At 35.0% G+C, this 21093-nt stretch overlaps 1 protein-coding gene across 1 annotated transcript in view; it reads left to right on the forward strand.

Moving 5' to 3' along the window:
- Window positions 1-2161: 2161 nt before the first annotated feature.
- The window catches only part of COL1A2 (collagen type I alpha 2 chain), a 52910-nt gene continuing 33978 nt past the window's right edge, over window positions 2162-21093 (forward strand). The window contains exons 1-12 of the mRNA XM_087917707.1: window positions 2162-2385; window positions 6556-6568; window positions 7491-7526; window positions 11176-11259; window positions 11951-12007; window positions 15666-15710; window positions 16535-16588; window positions 17019-17072; window positions 17471-17524; window positions 18569-18622; window positions 19448-19501; window positions 21004-21048. Coding sequence (XP_087773833.1) covers window positions 2300-2385; window positions 6556-6568; window positions 7491-7526; window positions 11176-11259; window positions 11951-12007; window positions 15666-15710; window positions 16535-16588; window positions 17019-17072; window positions 17471-17524; window positions 18569-18622; window positions 19448-19501; window positions 21004-21048 — 636 coding nt within the window. The 5' untranslated portion in view covers window positions 2162-2299. The remainder of the gene's footprint in view (window positions 2386-6555; window positions 6569-7490; window positions 7527-11175; window positions 11260-11950; window positions 12008-15665; window positions 15711-16534; window positions 16589-17018; window positions 17073-17470; window positions 17525-18568; window positions 18623-19447; window positions 19502-21003; window positions 21049-21093) is intronic.

Here is a 21093-nt window from a genome sequence, read left to right on the forward strand (position 1 = left end):
TTTATTTTGTTAGATAGGGCTAGTTTATAATATTGCTAAATACCTTCACCTATAATGACAAGAAGACCTCTCGATAAGGCACTCTATTCTTTATTGATACTTAACTCAGATTATAAATTGTTGCTGTTCACTAAGCAAGGTTTCATCCACATTCTCTTGTTTACTTCTCTCCCTCTCAATAAAAAGTAAAGGAATTTCAGTCCTTTATTCCTTCCATCTACTACTTTGGTGTGTGTGTCTTGGGGGGTGAGAGTGAAGGGGAAAAGTAGCGTAAGAAGACCTTATGAAAGATTTTAAGAAAGAAGGTTAGTCAAGAGAGGGAGACATTGTGTTAGAAGTAGATCAGCCAACCCATCCTGACACATGCCAATGCAATTGACTTTCCAAGAAGGGGTAAATAGGAAGACACGCCCCATCAAATGGAAGCAAGCTTGGCAAGGAGGTGAGACCACGTCAGCCACCGCACAAGGCATGGGAGGGGGAGGGCAATGGGAAAATTGGGGCATCAGAAATTGTAATGACAGCAAGACAATGTTAGGAAGCTGCGGAGAAATAAGACGGTTGATTTACATGTAATGTTTAAAATGCTATCTTGAAGGCAAGATCCCTTCAAATAAAATGAGTTCAGAAGTTAGTGGAAAGTTAGTTGAAGCCCTCTGGGGGGGAGCAGGGAGGGAGCAGACACAAGTCTTGTAAAGACAAAAGTATAGCAGGACATAGCACAGCTATGAAATGAAACCAGACTAAGAAAACAAAAATCTCCCTTAACTGCAAGATTTCTAGATGTCATATTTCACTACTTGTGAAATTTTAAAATTATCAGTCAACTTGAGTAGATGGTTTGTGAAGTTAAAGGAGATCACAACTCTGTTTCAAAGTCTTATATACTGTCTAATGAGAAGATTAGAATTTGATTGTGGGGATGAGAAACCAATCAAAATACTCTCAGAAAAGGGTGGAGGAGGCAGAGGGACTCTGCTAAAATAACTGCAACCATAGAAAGCAGAGAAGGTCAAGAAATGAAATATTATGTGTATATGGATATGGATACCTATTTATAAATCCCTAGACTAGATTATTTGAAAACTGGTGTCCTCAACTTGGCCTATGGATGCCAAGGGTTGTTTGTTGTTAAACATAAAAAAGGAAAAAAAATCTGTTTCGAAGAAGAAAGCCTGATGAGGATGAGGATATATTGTTTATATGAGTCATGAACAAACACCCTGATATGAAAACACTGCAAGAGGCAAGAGAAAGTTAGCTGGACAAAATAATGGTGATACAAAATATTGCGGGAACAGCAGCAAGCACCACTTCATAGCTGGAACATATAGCCATGTGGGTGTCCAGAAAGTGCCAAATATCAAACTCTCCTTGCCTGCCTGCCTTTGGGCTGAAATCCCAAACTGGCTTGTCTCAAAGTAGCTCCCTTCTAACAACCCTGGAGGATGGGACTGGGTTGGTGAGGGATTCCAGAGAAAGGCTCGGATTGGCTAAGTGAATCACCCTACAAGAAGCAGAGGTGGGGATAGTAAGGAGGGAAGAAAAGGGGAACAAAGGGAAATAAGCGCTTTTTGCCTTGTCAAAACCATCAAGCTTCCTCCTGGTTACCTCAGTTGATGGTAGAACCTGGACAGCTCCCCTTTTGAACGCGGCAGAGAGCTCCACAGCCTGCCCTGCAACCTTCAATTTCCCCAAAGGGCCAGAGACGATAAGTGCAGGGAGGGGAAGAAGGAGGGAGAGAGAGAGAGAGAGAGAGAGATATCCAAAATCCAGACAGCCACATTCTCTTTTGTGAAGCTTCAAAATGTCCACGTCCTCAAAAAGAATGGAACCAATTTAACATTCCCACCTCCTACCCAGCCCCTTTCCTCCAAGCAGCCGACCTCCCCTTCCCCCCTGCCTCCCCGCCCATCAGAGAGGCGTGCTCACTCTCCTAGCGCCTCCTCCTCCTCCAATCTCCGTCTCTAGATCCCAAAGTAAGGATGGGTGGGGGGGGGTGGGGGGGAATGTCACGTGACGACCACGGCTCCTCGTAGCCCACCCTCATCCACTAGCCAGTTTTGCTAATCTCCCATTGGCTGAGACGCGTTCCACAGCTTTGCCGGAGCACAGAAACTCCTGCCATATAAATAGGGCCACCGAGGGCTTTATTATTTTAGCATCCCGGGCAGCAGGTTTCTGCTAAGTTTGGAGTTACGCGCCCCACGACTGTATGCCTGCGTCCCTTAGGTAAAAGCTCACCATCGACACCCAGGGACTCAGAAACACAAGGAGTCTGCATGTCTAGCAATTAGACATGCTCAGCTTTGTGGATACACGGATTTTGTTGCTGCTTGCAGTAACTTCATGCCTAGCAACCAGTCAATGTAAGTGCCTTTGGGTCTTATTTGCAATAGGGTGGGGAGCGGGGAAATTGAAGAAAAGAAGACTGACTTGGGGTTGGACTACTGAAAAAACTATTCCGAATAGTTCTGGACATATCCCACCGTTTTTGTTTTTTTTAAAAAACACCATTTGCCCTGGTAAAGCGCCATTCGAACAGGCTGCTCTAATATAAGTAGTTGAGATATCTTATGTCTATGGAGATTCTCACTCATCCAGTTCATACTGGTCCCAAAGGTGCTTTTTTTTTAAAGAGGCAATTGGACTTTCTGGTTTTTCTTTGAAGACGTTCGCTTTTCATCCAAGAAGCTTCTTCAGCTGAAGAAGAAGCTTTTTTGGATGAGAAGGAAACTTGTTGAAACAAAGACTAGAAAGTCCAGTTGCTTCTTGAAAAAGCACCGTTGGGATAGCTTAATTGTCACTTTGCCATGATTAAAATTGACAAAACGCCTTTTTGCTTCGGACGGACGCAACCAACAGTTTAAATTGGTTTAAAACGTATTGAAATTTTCCTCCTGCTTTTCTTGGCTTAGATCAAGAGATCCTGGCCAAAAGCCAAGACTCCCCTCCTCCTCTGGTTTAGGAAACAGAGTTGGAACATAAACGGAGCCCAAATCCGAAGTAGGAATAAAAAGAAACGACTTGCGTTTAGATTAACTTGGACAAACAAGAACTCCTAGAGTATCTTTTGAGAAATATTAACCTGATTGTTCATCTTCATTATGCCATGTAAGGAGTTTAGAAAACAAGAGGTGACCAAACGTTTAAGTACAGTTCGCCTTCTAGGGCGTTGTACATAATCTTTACTGAAGTTGCTGAAGATGTTCTAAGCGCTCCCTCTAGGGGACAAAGGGGGCAGGGCAGGTAAGAGTGTAAGCATCCCTGAGCTTGTAAAAAATTTAATTAAGAAAATTTTGTTGGATGTAATGTTCTTTCAGGATATTTTTTTTCGTGAAAAGAAAGCAAATTCTTTTAATAAAAGCCACCAAGTAAAAGTGTTTCCTGATGTTTTTATCAGGAACCAAATTTATATGGTGGACAGATATTCCAGTTATTACATTTTATTAATCTCAGAGATTGCTTTTATTGTAAGATTTTAAATGTTTTATAAATAATTCTAGAAAATAATATTAATAAGTAGTGTCTGACTGAGGAAAGACAATAAAATTTGATACTAGCAATTATTTCCAGGTTAATTTCAGCAAGTCAATATATACTTCTTTATTTTGGTACAGTAAAATTAACATTAATTTACTAAGGTCCCCAACTAAACTAGAATAGATTTAAATTTGGGGTTGCCATATCCAAATGAAATTTTAACAATGTATAACTTCTGTCTTCTATGGGCCCCATTTCTAGTACTGTAGACAAACATCAGAATTACTGCATAATTCCAAACTTGTCAGAGCAGTCAATTTAGGTATGCCTTTAAATTCATGCAAAATGTTATGTTCCTGATGCTCTCTAACACATCCATTCTCCAATTTTTGTATTAAAAAAAAACCCAACAACTTCATTTTGAATAATGCAGATCCTAGCTTCTCTGCACATAACTGGCCTTAGTTGATTTAATTAATTCTTAAGGATTAGCTGAGAATATCTGGATTATAAGAGACACTAGAAAATTAGAAAACAAAATAGCTTGGAGAAAAAATGGCCAATTACTTCCATACTGTTGCCAAGAGATTTATATAGAAGCAGACTCAAGCAGCTTTAGTTTATTTTTGGAAGAGCAGACTGCCATGTCTTCAAGAAGATAATTACATCTGGTGAAATCAACTGGCAGTAAGAGATTCTGCAAACTCTACAGTGTTGAATAAATTATTCAAGATTGAATTCAGAAGTAGTTTTTTTCTTTTTGAAAAGGCAACATTAACAGTTTCCTTCAGTTTTACGGTCTGTATGATGTCCTCTAGTGGCAAGGAGAAACAGTGACTGTTTCCAACCAATTAGTCTTTCCACCATTTAGTTCTCCTTTGCTTCAGGTTTCACTTCCAAGCATCAGCTTTTCAAAAACAAGATGTAACTTTATTCAGACACCAGACCTAAACCCTAATTACAATTTATCCTTTCACCAAAGTAATTATATATATACTTGAGATAATAAGAATTTGCTAAATTAGTTACTTCCACTATGAAGCAATAATCTGATTCAAATCACTCATCAACTTTAAGCACAATACTGTAGTAATGTGCCAGCATCACTATTAAATTTTATAATAACAACAATTACACACTTGAGGAGGGAGAAGAATAATAGGTTTTTCTTTCGAGAAGTTATCTGTAGTATAGAATTAGGCTGTCATCCTAAATACACTTAGAAGGTAATTTTACAAACATTTCTCTGGAATTACATAGTACTGAACTCAGTGGACTTACTTCAGTGAATGACCTGCCAAAAAAGGCCCACTGAGTACAATTCAACTTATTTCTGAGTAAGTAAGATGCCTGAACAATTTTTGAAACTAGCTATCTAGTATTAATTCTGTATGAGTAACTAAGCAGAATTACTTTGAGTAAACATGACAGGTTCATAATGCATCAATGCATATGTATTGATATAGGTTTGATACATAGCACTGCAAGATCCCAAGGGATTTCTGTCGGAGAAACTTCTCATTTTTTTTCTCAGTAATTCAGGTTTACGCATATCACTCAGTAACCAGAGACAAATATGTGGAAAAATAGTTAACAATGTAGTATACCAAAAGTAGTTTCTTGTGGTTCCAATTTTTGTGCTAAGCTGATATATTTACCTATTTAATTATAAAACAAAAGCCCAAACAAAGGAGTAAAAACAAATAACAATAAAGTTTTAACAATATGGGATCTATGTAGAAGTCTTGTGCAAATTTAAATGGACTTTGTTATTGAAACAACTGGCATGTCCTTGATGCCACATCACAATTTACATCTGGAAAGGTAATTTGGACAAAAGCCAAAACCAGTTGGCTTTGGGAATCCTGGCCTTCATAGGCCTGGAAAATGTGGTGTGAAGTTGTTTCCCAATTTTAGAAAGAGTATTTAGAAAGAAAATAATTTGAGAATGTTTGCTAAATCTCAGTTCCCAAAAGTTACTATTCTGCAATCATCTTCAATTTGTCCTCATATCTGAAAGGGTGTGAAATAATACTGTGAGCAGAAAAGGAGTTTTCCATGTTTAACAAAATCAGTTCAATGTTATGCAAATAAAGAACTTAAGTTTGAATTATTTCACATACATATTACTTAATGAATTTTCTTTATCAACATAATTCTAGCACCCAGGAAAAAAAGTTCATGTAATCAAATTCTGATTGACCAAAAAATATTGGTTTTCCGATAGGATTTCTCTAAAAGTTTAGATGCATCTTTCTACTTCAATCTCTCTGGAGATTTATTTATTTATTATTTATAATAGGGTTTATATATGTCCAAGTTTTATAGTATAAGAAAACTCAGAACACACCTGAGTTTATGAGTTTCTATGGAATTTCAAACATAATTTTTGGTGTTATAATACATTTTATTAAACATATCAGTTGAATCAAAATCCTTTGTCAGCAATAAACTGAAAAAATTAATTCTAAATAAGCTTTTTTTAAAAAAACCAATACATGACATATTTGTATTTCCTACAATCAAACAGGTTACAGTGTAAAATGCAGCACATCAAATGCAAAACAATTAGCAAATTAATGTTAATTATCTGTTTCTTCTTGGTTTTTTTTCAGATGTAAATGAGGTCAGTATAATTATTTTAAAATATAATAGAAACACCAGACAATCTCTTTTTGGAGGGGGAGCATGGCCATTTACTAAGTACTGTTTTCAAAACGTGCATGAGTAAGCTAATTACTAGGTTTCAGCCACACCCAATTTTCTAGTGGGCTGTCCTTATAATTAAAAAAAAAGGTACTTTCATAGGTGAATGCAAGAGTCACATTGCATGCATAGCAGTTTCTGATATTCCTTGCTGGGTTTTGGTCTCAGATTGTAAAGCATGAATGAACTCAGGTATGCTTTTTAATAATATCTAACTGTGACGCTAATTTAATTTTTCTATCTTTTCACATTTGAAATTGGTTAGGTTTATTTGTATATAATAATGATTAATTTTAGTATCTAGAATGGAATATTAATCATTTAATACTTTCCTTAAATTCATTTTTTTCTTTCTTTCTAGGCAACGGAAGTACGGAGGGTAAGCAATTTTAGGAACTTCTTATATAAGAATTATAGATTAGATTAAAGGGCAACTGATGCAGAAAAGTAGAATTGGTACAAATAAGCCTTTTTAAAGTACAACATTAGACTGGAAGCAATTTAAAATCAATCCAAACACAGAATCAGAATTTGGAAGAAAATATGTTTAATTTTAAATGGATGTATTTAAATGGGTATACTTAAAAATAATTTGTTTTCAGAAGTTGTGAATTCCCCATCACTGGAGCCTTTCAAGAAGACATTAGACAGCCATTTGTCTGAAATGGTATTGGGACTCCTGCTCGTGCAGTGGGTTGGATTAGATGACCTTCAAGTCATCTAATCACTTCCAATTCTGTTATTCTATTGGGCTACTATTGAGATTCATATTTAGTCTCATCTGGTTTCTTTCAAACAATTGTTAATAAAAACACTCTTCACTGAAACTATGTTCCAGCATGAAGAGTGGGATGTATTAGTGTCCAAGAATAAGTGGAGCATGGCTAGAATTAGAAGCCTATAATTTGATGGTATTATTAATAATTTAAAACACCAATTTGATTTAATGATTTAAAAATATTTCTAAAGAATATATTCAACTGCTTTGAAGACTAAATATGCAATAAATGAACACCATGTCTAATGATTAGCACTTCCTAGTAAAAAAAGTACAGTTTTGCTCATATGTACATCTCCATTCATTTTTTACAAAAATTTATAAATAATCTATTAGTTTGTTAATCTGATTCTTGAATAAAGTTCTCTTAATAGATTTAGAACTATTTAATAATACTAAGGGGGTAGCTTTTTAATCTATTACATGTTTAATATCAGATAGTTATAAGTAGTACTGTATTATTCTGTAAATAATTATTTGAAGATTCATTTCTAATTAAGATTCTTTATTTATGTTTTTTCAGGGTCCAAGAGGAGATAGAGGGCCACGAGGAGAAAGGGTAAAGATTGTATTCCTTTGACTGTATGACGTCTGAATCATTTTGATTCAAATAGGAAAAAGCTTAATCATCCACCCTATGGAAATCCCTAAAATGACAGTATTAATACTGCATCTGATTCACGGTTTTCTAAAACTGAATCTTAATCATGTATGTATGTATATATGTGTATGTACCCACATATACACACATGCATGTTAAATATCTTGCCAGTTTGAAATCACAGAATTGGATCAGTGCTATGCAATGAGGCTTCATTCGTCTTCATGAGGATTTTTAATGGCACTAAAATAAAGGTCTTGGTCTACCTAAAACACCTGTCCTGGTCACCTGTCTTTTATGTGCTTCAGCTAAGCACTTCCCATTAACTCTTTGTTACATGGATGTATTTGTATGACTGTGTGTATGTTTCCTTATATAAGTCACTTAAATGCAGTTGTTCTGTGTAGAATGGAATAAATTTATTTTGGAAAGCAGGTATAATTTAAGGAAGCACATAGAGACCTGAGAGAAATGTTCCATTTTATGTCAACATTGGGAACAGTAAATGTCTTAATTTTATAGTTTGAAAAGTCAATGACACAACTTTATTATTCACAAATCCTACATCAATATCAGGATTTTTCAAAAGAGTTTTTACAAAACTGCACTTGCAGATTATATTTACCTATGGGGAAGATTTCTGCTTGTTGTAATTTAATTAATTAATGGAGGTTCAGAGGGTGTCCCACGAAAACAAAAACACAAAAAACCCAGATACATTTCAATACAAAAATTACTCAAACTATTGCTACAGAATTCACATGTTACAGTGGCAAAATCTTGCTTTAGTTTAAAATGTATTATAAACAGAAAATAAATATGATCTGGATTAATTAATGGCATCCCCTTTATGACAGAAAAAAATCATGTGTAAAACTTTTAACAGCAGCTTCTGCTTGTCATTGTCAATAATACTATGATAGTATTATCAACTGTGGTTCGCAACTAATTCAGTTGCCCTTTTTTTCTTGAGATTCTGTGGTTTTAATGTAGCTGGAGTATCATTAACATAGATACCATAGTAATTTGTAGACACTGTCAAACTACACTCTAATTTTGCTTCCCCAAATTAGATTGTAGCTCATCTCAGTGATATATATCTTATGCTTGACCCTCACACACATGATACCTTTTGATGTTTTTGACTTCCATAGCCATCATCCAGTAAAATAGGAGTTTTATTCCTAACATACTTGGCTAATGATTGATGTACAGAATAGAACTTCATATTGGAAAACAGTAAATTAAGGGAGCAGCTCTTTGTCACACATTAAATCACACATATTTTAATCTATACCACTGTATGTATGGGTGTGTGTGTTTGTGCGTGTGTTGTGCATGGTTTTCCACTATAGTATGATATTGGTGTATATCCAATATCATATAGGTGCATTATTTGCTACATGCAGTGTTAAACATGACTATGATGCAACATAGGAAGATAATATGTCTAGGCTTTCTAGACCAATCACTCTCAATCCAGTACCTTTCATATGTATTAAGAGTGCAGTTCCCATAATTCCTAATTAGCACAGGATTCTAGCTATTAGTTAAGAGTCACTTAATATACTAATATATGTATTCATGCTATACAATCTACCAAACAATTGCTCAAAAGGAACTTGACAATAACTCTTCTCCCTCCAAGTTTAAGAATAGGTGTACCAAACTTTTTCATGCTGGAACATGCACTTAGCTAAATGGATCACATCAGTATAGATTTAGTGATGATCATGTACTATGGAAGTGTCTTATCTTAACATTCTGTCAGGGTTTTTTTTTCCCCTGATGAGTTTCTTTCTTTAAATACTAACTATAAAAGTAGACATATTTCCCAAGTCTTCCAGACATCATGATTCTGTCTGAGCTGGAAGTTATCTCGGAGTTAAAACCAACAGTCTGATGAAAAGTCTTTCAAATCAGTCCCACCCCATGCAGTGCAGATACTGCAAAGCTGCAGCATAAATTACTAAGGATCTGAAAACATCATAGTATTATTTTGTAAGTCATTTTTAGACTATCAGATAATACAAATATATTTGTTAAATTCTACTTTAAGTCATGATTAGTTTTAAGCGACTTTTATATACATCCAGCCTCTCCTTTTGGAATAAAAGTTGGGCATTGTTCATAGTTATGCAGAAGTCTATTAAGTTATATAAATGTGATATGTTTAAGCTCCATATTAATGTACACATTTATTAATTTACATTTATTAGTAAATAATGATGTAATTATTAGTTAGCCAAATTTTCAATGGGTTAATATATAATCTCCATTTATTGTGGCAAACAGACACAGCTTAACATCATGAAAGTGAATTCAATATTTGATTAAATGTTTTAATAGAGTTTTGTTAAACTAATAAGTCTGAGTAATATTAATCAGCTAATAGAATACACATATCTATTTTTATTAGCTATGAGCTTTATCGGTAGAAAGTACAATTTATACAAGTAGTGCTCAATTTACAAGAGTTCCCTTAGTGACTGTTTAATGTTTCCATGGCACTGAAAAAAAGTGACATATGACCCTTTTTTGGACTTATGAGCATTGTAGCCTCCCATGGTCACATGAACAAAATTCAGATGGTTGGCGACTGGTTCATGATGATGGCATGTGATCTCCTTTTGTGACCACCTGAAAAGCAAAGTCAATGGGGAAGCCAGATTCACTTAACAACTGTGTTACTAACTTAACCACTGCAATGATTCTCTTAACAACTGTGGCAAGAATGGTCATAAAATGGGGAAAAATTAACTTAACAAATGTCTCACTTAGCAAAATAAATTTTGGAATCGCTTGTGGTCATAAGTCAAAGATCACCTGTACCATTATTTTTGCTGTTGTAGATGAAATATCTATGATTTTTTTGGGAGCAGGCCAATTTGCTCAAATTTTTAAGTGGTAAATTATCTTCCTCTTAAGTGACACTTGGGAATGAATGCACCTAAACTGCAGGGTCAAAAGCATATATAGAGTTGACTCATTTACTTACATCATGATAGTTAAAAATTATTAGAATGTTTATCATGAGATGCTCATGTGTTATCTTCATAATTATTCAAGTTATAATAGCCACCAAATTAGCTCAAATTACATAGTTCAAATTCCTAGAGAGTTTGCCTTTTGTCCCGTTGCCTGAGAATTGTGGGAAATGTTAAAAAAAACATAGCTGAAAAAGATTGATGTCAAAACCTTCCCAAGATAGTGGGAATATTTCTTTTTGTTATGCCTTGCCATAAGCGACCCTAAGTTTGAGACACCCACCTATATATAGCTTTAAGTCATATCAAATACCCATATGAAATTATCCATGTATTAAAAATTCTAGGAATTCAATCAAACAGTCACACCCATTTACTTGGGAGGCAATACCATTGATCACAGCATGACACTGCTAAAAAATTATGCCTGGGATTGCATCCCTAATCTTCTGGTTTCCTTGAAGTATAATGTAACATGAAGTTTGGATATTTGTAACTTACAAAAATTACGAAGCTAAGAGACGGACTTTTTGTGCTGAGCAATATAGCATGAAAACCCTAGGTGGTTTTTTTTCCAGTTTTGCTTTGTTACTGATTACTGTAATTTATTTTTCCCCTAGGGTCCAGCAGGTCCACCAGGCATAGATGGTGAAGATGGTCCACCAGGTCCTCCAGGGCCCCCTGGACCTCCTGGCCTTGGTGGAGTAAGGCTTCCAATTTTTTTACTTTACTGACAATGCATCTAATGTCTAAGAATAAATATTTATATAATATCAAAGAAGTCACAAAATACTTCTTTTGTGATTTCTTTTAAAAGTATACATTGAAATGCATCTTTTCACGTGTATATGTCCTTCAGGTAACTTAGAAAAATTTAAAGAACAACCAATATAACTTCTCCAACCTAGAACTAAGGTGACATTTCCTGACAGTTTAGAACAATTAATCAGTGGGACAATTTGCCTTCAGAAGTTGTAAATACTCCAACCCTGGAAGTTTTTAAGAAGAGATTAGACAACTGTTTGTCTGAATTGTTATAGAATTTCCTACTGAGGCAGTAGTTGGACTAGAAGATCCCCAAGGTCGCTTCCAATTCTGTCATCCTATTCTATTTTCAGTCTTCGGTTTTCCTTCACTCTACCCATTTAAGAGCCATTTAATAAGCTGGGATTTCAAAATCCCAGAAAGTAATATTGAATATGTATGATGATGCTCACAGTAATCAGAAACATAATACCATTTAGTAGGATGAGGTTGTCAACCCTTTCCCCATGTAGTTACATTTAATATACATTAAAATAAGTTTAAACAACTTGAAGTACAATTAATGCCTGTTCAGTGTTTCCAACATAGCTCTTCTTAGTTATATTGATATCTGTTCTTACTCATTTACAGAACTTTGCTGCTCAATATGACATGTCTAAATCAGCTGATATGGGCCCTGGACCTATGGTAAGCAATTTTTTTTCATTTCACACATATCCAAATTGTATCAGTGAGCACTTCCAACAAAGCAAAATGAAATCCGCAACAAGGTTTCTCAATATTGCATTTCAGCTATGTGGTGCAACCCAACATAAATTATATTACTTTGTATAATTGTGGTATTCAACAGCTGAATTTATAGAAATCTTGAAATTTACAGAATTTACAGAAATCTATCTAGAAATACTGTGAAACCATGCGTATAATGTTTCTGCTCGCTCAATGTGAGTCAGTGAATTTTACAGGTAATAGATGCTCTTTGCATCCCTTCATTAAGAGATTCCTACCTTCATAAGTGTTTCAAATATTGAAGTGTTTTTGATACTGATTTCTAATACTTTAATGCATTTCTCTTCTTACGTGTTACAAACACACAAAGTTATGAGAAAACAGCAGTCCTTAATAATCTCAGAAAAATAATACTTGCTTGTGAGATACAGGATCTAGACAAAAGATTCCCAGAGCATTACATGGCAGGAATAGCTTCAAAATTCAGTGGAATTGGGTAGTTTGTTCCAGTTTGCAAAGAATATCCACCTAGAATCAGCCTAAGTGACTTTTCAATGTACATATTTTGCTTCTTCCAGATTAGGAAAGGGTATTATATCAAAGGACCCCCTAAACCAGGAAGTCAGCATTATCTTCAAAATATGCAATTCAGAATAAGTCAATGACTTGGCTTAGTATCATGTCCTGTACTTAATGCTATCTGTGCTTATTTGACCAAGTAGACATATGTAGTGATTGGATTGTGATAAGTAAGTTTTTGAGCAATGATCTTATGGTTACCAGTTGTCTCCAACTTTTTTCATACTTGGTAGTTTATTTACACGTATTTTCTGTTTCCTTTCATATAGATGTGTTTAGAGAAATGTCCTAATCAATTGGATCTTCAAATTAACCTTCTAAATTTGCCAGCCAAATTATCTTAACAAAATATGAGGTGGCATACATTCAGTGGTGATGTCATTTGTTGCAGACATATTCTATAGTTTGTACTAATACCATAAAGTTGGAATTGGAAACACAGACACAGTATATTTCCACAACTAAGTGGCCCTCATATACATAAGGACTCTCAAAAACCCCACATAAAGTCTCAACTCATTTAGAAGGCAAAGGACATGGAAATCTGCATTAGTTTAAAAACTTCAGCCATCCTACATATTTTAGAATGAGATTGTCAGAAAATATCTGTTGCTTATTGCATTAACATTAACAATCCTTAATGGTTGTTTGGTTGCTTTCCTGCAGATGTTTCATTACAAAACTAGGTAATATAATCAAGCTCAGAGAACACCAAAAACTCCACAACTCTTGTTTGATTTAAAGGACAGGCCTGAACTATATATTCCATTGTATGGCATTTTATATAGTAAAAATGTATTGGTAGATATGATCTCTCGTCTTGGATGTCAGTGAAGATAGAGATAATATATTTAGCTTTTAAAAAGTTTTTATTACCTATTCCAATATATTTAGAATCAGTTTTATCTAGCAATTAAGCACCAAACTAGAGGCCAGAAAATATGAGTTTTAGTCTTCTTTTATGCCTGAAAGCCAGCTAAGGAGACTTTGGGGCAGCCACTTTCTCTCAGACCCACTCCTCACAGTGTTGTGGTGAGGAAAATAAAATGAAGAAGTATTTGATGTGTTCACCGCCTTGAATTATTTATTACAATAATAATAAAGGCAAAATAAAAAACCTCAAATAAATAAATATTGTCACAAATGATGTAATATAATATCAGTTCCATCTGTAGAACAAGAGGCATAGTAGGAAGTATTGCCCTCTGGGGGAAAAGGAAAAGAATATTAATATCAGTTTACTTAAGCTTCCCCTTTGCAAACATGCAAACTTTAAATACACAAATACACTTGAGAAATTTCACAAAAACAAAAAATAATTATTCATGCTTTCCTCCCTTCAGTTATCTGTGGGCACTAAAATTAGCATTTTTAGGGAACTGAAACACTGGAAATTGTCATGGCAAGGACTATGCAAAAAACATCCTAATGTTATCTCACATCTGAGTGAGATCTCTGAGCAGCTTCTCTATTTCCTGGCATCTCACTCCACATTGTTTGGAGATCCCACTCCAATGTCACAGAGACATTTTGGGAGAAAAACAAGGAAGAAGAAAGGAAGGAAGGAAGGAAGGAAGGAAGGAAGGAAGGAAGGAAGGAAGGAAGGAAGGAAGGAAGGAAGGAAGGAAGGAAGGAAGGAAGGAAGGAAGGAAGGAAGGAAGGAAGGAAGGTGGACTGAGAACATTACTCTTTTAATTCATGTTTAGATCCAAGCCACATTGTAGTCATTAGGAAATATAACCAAGGTTCCTGGATCAGAGAAACTAATATTCAGGAAGCCTTCATCATACATATGATAAATGAAAGTGGCTACTCTCTTAAACTAAAACGGCAGAATGAGAAACGGGTAGGCTGCACCCATTATTACATAAGCAGAACCGATTTTATTCATGCCATAGAAACTTACTTTCCAATTCTGAACTTTAGAGAAGATTCAAAAAGTCCATGGGGCATTGCAGAAAAGAAGGAATTTTGATCTATCAGCAGCATCTGTTAGTCTAGTTGAAGAGTCCTCTCCTATTATAGTGAAACCTCAATATTGTCAAACCTCAGTGATGAAAATCACCAGGTGCTCCAAGCAGTAAGATTAGGAGACTATTCTGTCTTTTTGTTTATACAACTAAAATCTTAAAGGATGCAGATCAGCCAGAAAAGAAAAAGGGGAAGGGGAAGGGGAAAAGGAGTATTATTGATTTTTTTTTTTTTGTAAAATAAATTTTAAAAAGACTTGGGCCAGTTACAAAAATGTTATTTAAGCCAGACAACTATTAAAGTCTTCTAGATAGAGATGAAATGTTCTGAATAAAATGCAATATTTTCATCAGTTTACTGAATTATATGTGTGAAATTACAAGACTATCTCCTGGGGCTGCTGTTACATTTCATTTTTATATGCTTTTTTCATATTTGACAAGCTCATACCATGCTTGACAAGAACCATTAGAAAACAGAACTCAGTTGCTGTTCATTTGCATTTCTAGCATAGCGAGATCCACTGGGATCCACACATATCTAATCCAGCTCAAAATGTACAATTTCTGAAATCAAAAACTGTGCCTCCAATTAAAAAATATTCATTCTTCAAAAGTAGTAAGGTCAGCTGTCACAGCAACAACAACAGAGGATCATGCAAAAATACTACAATAGAAAAAAATATTTTCTTTTAAGCAAAGCCAGGCTAAAATGTAAATGTTAATTCTCCTCCAATCAAAAATAGTGTAGTGCTTAAATTCAAATTAGATAGACCAATGTAGGAATTAAACATTGTTTATCAATACTGCATTAACAGTCTTTTACATAGAAAGAATAAGACAATATTTGCTTTTTTAATGGCTCAATGATTACAATAAACAAAGCCTTCAGTTATGCTGGATCTCAAATCCAATAATCCCCCGATATGACCTTCATTGTTATTTTTAATGCCATTAATACTATTTCTTCATACTTCAACCTAGACAAATTATTACTGTATATTTCATGAGAGATTATCCAGTGTTTTTTATTAACTTGACCTTTTGAAACACCCTTTTTTTTTCAGGGATTAATGGGACCTAGAGGCCCACCTGGAACCAACGGACCTCCTGTGAGTATATTCTGATCATTCCAACTGATAGAAAAGGAGTTTCATAAGCTAGGACTGTCGAAAGCACAAGTTGCCAATATGAATGACTCTGTTACCTTGAGGGTGACTAGAGTGTTCCACATTGGCAAATTTCATATTATAATCCTCAACTGATGATCAAATATAACATGACTTTGATTTTTTTTTTAATTTTCTGCCATGGTAGAAAAGCTATCCTTCCTTGTTTGATTATTCTGTTTTGCCTACTTCCCCATTTAAGCTTTAATGTTTAATAATTGCTGGCTTTACACTATTTACTCAGCCATAGTGTAGCTTATCATGGTATAAATTTAGTCCCTGGGTTTGTAAACTAGTGTTTATGCTTACCAACAGCATGATTAAAACAAATCATAGCTTAATACAATGCGAGACCTAGTCACAGTTTTTTTGACTATGACATTGTCAGCATTTCAATTAAATTATAAGGATAATTTGGAATGTTCCTTCTGTCCAAACATATTAGTAGCATTCTCCTTTATTATTGGTTTTTCTGTGTCACATATTTCTTCCTCTGGGAAGTGGGAGAAGGGCAAGCTCAGCCATTCAAGTATTGCTTCAAACCTTAAGCATATACATTTAATCAATAATAATCATCTGATTTCAATAACTCTGCATGGTCACAGCTTGACCATTAGAGGTTTGCCAAAATTCATCATTGTGTCATTGAACCCTGTGTTTACTGGTGGAATCTATTCAAAGTATTCTCCAGGCATCTTTATTATAAAAAGGTGTGTACTTTGCTTTTTCTCACAAATATTGAATAGCATACCTTCTTTCTATTCTAGGGGGCTCCTGGCTTCCAAGGACCTCCAGGTGAACCAGGTGAACCTGGTCAAACAGTAAGTAAAATAGTGTTCTACTGTAAGAGTGGTTCTAATTATTAAATAACTGTTTCATTTCATCCACAGCATACACCTTTTGACAGTATGCATAACTCTACTGCTGATTGTTTTGCAGGAATGTATAGATTTATTTTTTTCAAATTAAATTGTGTAAGATGTTCTGGGGAAAATGAAATCTTGCTAGAAAGGAAGCTAGGATAATTGCATTGTATTGTCTTGTATTAATTGAAGAATGGTTTTAAATGAAGAATATTGAAAATTTAACTATGTAATGAACTATCCTCTCATGAAATCTATAAACCATCTTAGGGAGAAAGGATTCAGAATTATGATTTTGATTTAGTTAAGTCACTATTCAAATGCAGAATGAAAGGAGTGACATCTCTTAATTTCCATTATCTTTTTCAAAATTATTTTTTATCACTAGGGACCTCAAGGTTCTCGTGGTCCAATGGGTCCTCCTGGAAAACCTGGTGAAGATGTAAGTATTCATAGATACAAGCCATGGCTTTCACTAGCCGTATTTTATAATGTGCTTAATTATAGTATTGTGGAAAATATGCAGAATAATCTCATGACACAAACAAAATCAATGGAAATTTTGCATATATATCTAGGAAGTAACTTTGAAGAAATAAAATTTATGCTTCTTAAAACCTAGAAACAAATAACAAAAGTTCTTCGGACCAATTCATGGAAGTCATGGGGATCAATGGCACTGAAAGCCATCTGCTGGGAGATTAGTGACTACTTTGGGCATTTGGTTGGCGATTTGTGGGAATGAACTTCTGGAATAGATAGACCATGTTCTGCTTATGTTCTTAAATGCAGGTTTAATTAATTTGCACATTAAAATGTCAATTTTCGTCTTCTTCTTAGGGCCATCCTGGAAAACCTGGAAGACCTGGAGAGAGAGGTGTTCCTGGACCTCAGGTGAATATTGTATTTGGGAGTGAAATAATTTTTTATTATTTTAGTAAACTAAATCCATCATTGCATGTAATGACAGAAATTTTAGAACAATATTCTCCAAAGGAAGTTTTAGTTGATGGCTTTCAATTATGCTCAACTCTAACTTTCAGAATTCTCATTCAAAATGGCTTAATGTCTACACTGATGGGTGGGGGGGGCATTAAGAGAGCCAAAGTCCATCAGGAAGCAACGTCTCAATATTCCAAGTCTGTAATCATAATTAACTCCCAAAAGCCTTTTTACGAAGAAGAGAGGCAACAGCTCAGTGGGAGAGCACATTCTTTGAATCTACTAAGTCTTGCTTCCTTTCCTGTTGTTTCCACATTAAAGTTTCAATCTCCAGGTAAAGGAATAAAACCCCACCTTCTTCAGATGGTATTGGATGAAATAAAAAAATAGTTCCACTTGGATCTGGGCAGTTTTGCACACACGATACTCACACTTGGATGGGCCAGTGACTATCTCAATAAAACAGATAAATGATTTGTTATGTTGGCAGGAGATGAAACTTGGCCCGCTCGCTGTCCATCTGCCACTTCCTCTGTGTGGCTAGAATTACAGTTCTTACTGCAATGATGATGATCAAAGCACATACATTGGATCTAGTAATATTGCATGTAGAGCAAATCAATATAGTTGGAGACCTCACTAATATTTCTGGAAAACTTTTCTAAATTACAGGCATAGTTATTTGAATTCTAAACACTCAGAAAGTTGCTGACTTGTTGAACTCACAGCCCCTCACACAATTTATAGAAACAGAAAATAGAAAGACCGATTCAGCATTCTAACCAACACTCTTATATTTGCATTGTTAACCTCATAAAGCACAGGCATTTTTCAACCTCATTTGATAAGATACTCGATTTGTAAAGTTGTCCCAAGATACTTAAGATCTTATGCTACATGTTCAGTTTCCTAATTGGTCTCTTTATATCTGTTTTACATGTTGTGTAAATGTGTTATTTATACAAATTAAGCCTATTATCCTGTGTTATTTTCAAGGGTGCTCGTGGCTTTCCTGGAACTCCTGGTCTGCCTGGATTCAAAGGAATAAGGGTGAGTGTCTTATAGAGATGTGAGAGAACCTAATAAAATGGTGGCACCTTAGAAGATAATATATACAACTGTTTTTCAGAGGTGGAAGTAACTCCTAAAATTTTAGGGCATATTTATAGAAGATGTTATCATCATGAACTGCCATTAAGAAACTAGAATTGGAGAATCATCAAATATACAGAAAATAATATATTCACTGTAACCATGAGGTGCAGCCTTTGTTATTAATAAGAGAATTAGCATTTATCCTATTCCCTGCATGTGCCAGATGCAATAGCATCCATAACAGATCAGAACTGTCCATAACCATTGGTTATGTACCATTCTTAGCTACAATAGCAGGAGAATGTTTAAAGCAAGGGTCTCCAAACTTGGCAAGTTTAAGACTTGTGGACTTCAGCTCCCAGAATTCCTGAGCTAACATGACTGGAGGAAGAATTCTGGGAGTTGAAGTCCACAAGTCTTAAAGCTGTCAAGTTTGAAGACCCCTGGTTTAAAGCACTGGTTTCCTAATAATGTCAGCAAAGAGTTCAGTGAGATATCAGCAATCCATTCTGATCAGCTACCTTGGAGAGGGAGAAATACAAGAAATGATAGTGCTCAGGCTTTCTATAAAATTCCATTCATGCATCCAGGAGGGAGGGAAGAAAGGGATGAATAGAGGGAATATGAAATTATAAATTTCAAGGGAGCTGTCATCAAAAGAATGTGTGAAGCTTCCCTCTTTGAATGTGTATCAGGTTGATTCAGCCTTCCATCCTCCCGAGAATATTGTTCCATAATTTTTATTTATATTATATAAAAGTAAATGTTTCTCCACAACAGGGACACAATGGTTTGGATGGTCGCAAAGGAGAACCTGGTTCTGCCGGTAACAAGGTAATATAATTACTATAAATTATTTCTGAGAATATGTACTGGAGACCTGTAAGGTCAAGGTAAATGCACAAAGAGACACCAAAAAAGATAGAGATTTTAGCACAAATCCTGTTTTTTTAAAAAATAACAGTGGTCAAAAGTTCTATGGTTCCAAAAAGCACATCTATATAAAATTATAGTGAGAATGAACAACGTATATACATACATACATACATACATACATACATACATACATACATTCATACAACATACATACATACATATATATAATGTATACACACATACACACCCATGTGTGTGTGTGTGCGCGCACACACACACACACATGGTATTGCAATCATGTATTTACTTTCTTTAGAATAAAGCCAAATGAATTCTCTGAATAAATCAATGCAGAATGAGAATTAGATACTAAGAAACAAAAAAAAGCAGGAACAAGGCTGCTTTTTGGGAGTTATTATAAGCAGGTTACCACTTGATCTTGAGATTAAGAGGCAAAAATCTTGCAAGGAGAGAGGCAGAGAATAAAATATTTTGGATCTCTTTTATGACAAGTAATCATATTCATTCATTGATTCAGTTCCCTCTCCAGTTTGTTTAGGAAACAGAGTGAGAGTGGAAATATAACTTGGAATGTATTGATCCCAGGATTAACTATTGACCTAGGATATCAGACTTAATTATGCAACATACCATGTTTGTCTATACATTACTTTTAGAGTATATCTTGGTTTTTCCCTAAATTATATCACAGCCCTTGTGAAGACACTTTTTTTCAAGTTACAACAAATATTCTTTTGACTGAAAGCTTAAAAAGTTCAGCAGATCAAAATAAAGCCCCTCTAATAAATTAGAGGATTTGTATTATGTTATTTTTTGGGAACATTAGCGATGGCTAGGTGTAGATCCATCTTATGTTATATATTTTGTTTTTCCATTGAAATGAATAAGAGAATCCTAGTTGTAGGGAAGTTCTAGCAAGCTCTCATGCTTGTAAAATACACCTTTATCAGTTCAATATCCATCAGACAGAAAGACTGGATAACAATATTAACTAAACTGTGTCAAGAGCTAATCTATTAAATACAGCTGTGATATTTAACTTTCATCCAATAAAACATTCAAATCAAATGTCCCATTTATATGAATGTTACTGAATTGGAACTTAGTTCACTCCCATTGCTAGGAGAATCTAGGTTGACTAGTTTGTCTGGGCAACAGCCAGTATTTATTGTGACCTTTTTAGAGGGTTTGAAAAGGTATAATTAGCTATCTTAATAAAAAGCTTTGTTTGATATTAATATTATTAAGTGTATGGCTGGTTGCACAATCAACCAGACGATTAAGAGTGGATTTGACATTATTGCCCACCTATTGAGTCATTCCCAAGAAACTGAGATAGTGATTGATGATGATGATCAGCCTAAATTTTCTAGCACTTTTTCAAATATATCCATAGTAATCTAATACAAATTTTCATGAGGTGTATTTGCTCTTTACAGGGTGAACCTGGTGCCCCTGGCGAAAATGGTACCCCAGGACAATCTGTGAGTGCTTTCTCTTTTATAACATGCACAGGATCAAATTTATCG

The sequence above is a fragment of the Pseudonaja textilis genome, chromosome Z (assembly GCF_049901715.1).
Source record: "Pseudonaja textilis isolate UNSWEBS1 chromosome Z, rPseTex1.2, whole genome shotgun sequence".
Lineage (NCBI taxonomy): Eukaryota > Metazoa > Chordata > Lepidosauria > Squamata > Elapidae > Pseudonaja > Pseudonaja textilis.